The 621-nt window shown below is 42.2% G+C and overlaps 1 protein-coding gene across 1 annotated transcript; it reads left to right on the forward strand.

The window, feature by feature from the left end:
* Window positions 1-211: 211 nt before the first annotated feature.
* DI09_522p10 (uncharacterized protein) lies at window positions 212-621 on the forward strand (the record flags this gene model as incomplete). Its single annotated transcript, XM_013381872.1, has 1 exon — window positions 212-621. A coding segment is annotated over one exon (410 nt), but the record flags the coding sequence as incomplete, so codon positions are not given.

Consider the following 621-nt stretch of genomic DNA (forward strand, 5'->3'; position numbering starts at 1 on the left):
TTTCGGTCCGGTTGCCGCAATCGTGGCAACGTCAATTTTGAGGAAATTGCCCATTTTCATTTTTCCAAATTCAATCCTCAATCAGAATATTTTGCAGCTGCAGCAATGGCTTTTTGACTTTTTCGGCAAAAGCGTTTTCGAATTCAAATCAGAACGATCGCCCTATGGATACAGCGAATCTTATCTGCGCTATCTGTACTATCGGCTTACAATGGCCCATGATCGCGGCGATGTGTTCGTGTCTTCGATGAACAGCATCCAGTGCCTGCTGAATGCTAGGAAGGAACTGTTTTTGCAAAACACGCAGACGTCAAAGAGATCTCTTGCTTGGATTTTGAGGATCTTGCACTTCATTGAGCATTACTCGATATTTGTGCTTGACGAAGCGGATGAAATCATGGATGCTTCCGTTTTGTACAACTTTGACACCAATGAGCCCGATGAAAAGGACTGGAAAGTCATTGATGTGCTTATTGAGTGTTTCCTATTTTTGAGGGACAAAAGGATATTCGAATCGCAAACTGGAGAAAAGATTGCCATTTTTGAGATCAAAGAGCCTCTTACGCCATCTACTGCCGGGACTTTCAAAGATATATTGAAAAAGGAGCTCAGTCATATTTT

Source organism: Mitosporidium daphniae, assembly GCF_000760515.2.
Source record: "Mitosporidium daphniae strain UGP3 chromosome Unknown contig-518, whole genome shotgun sequence".
NCBI classification, from domain to species: Eukaryota; Fungi; Microsporidia; genus Mitosporidium; species Mitosporidium daphniae.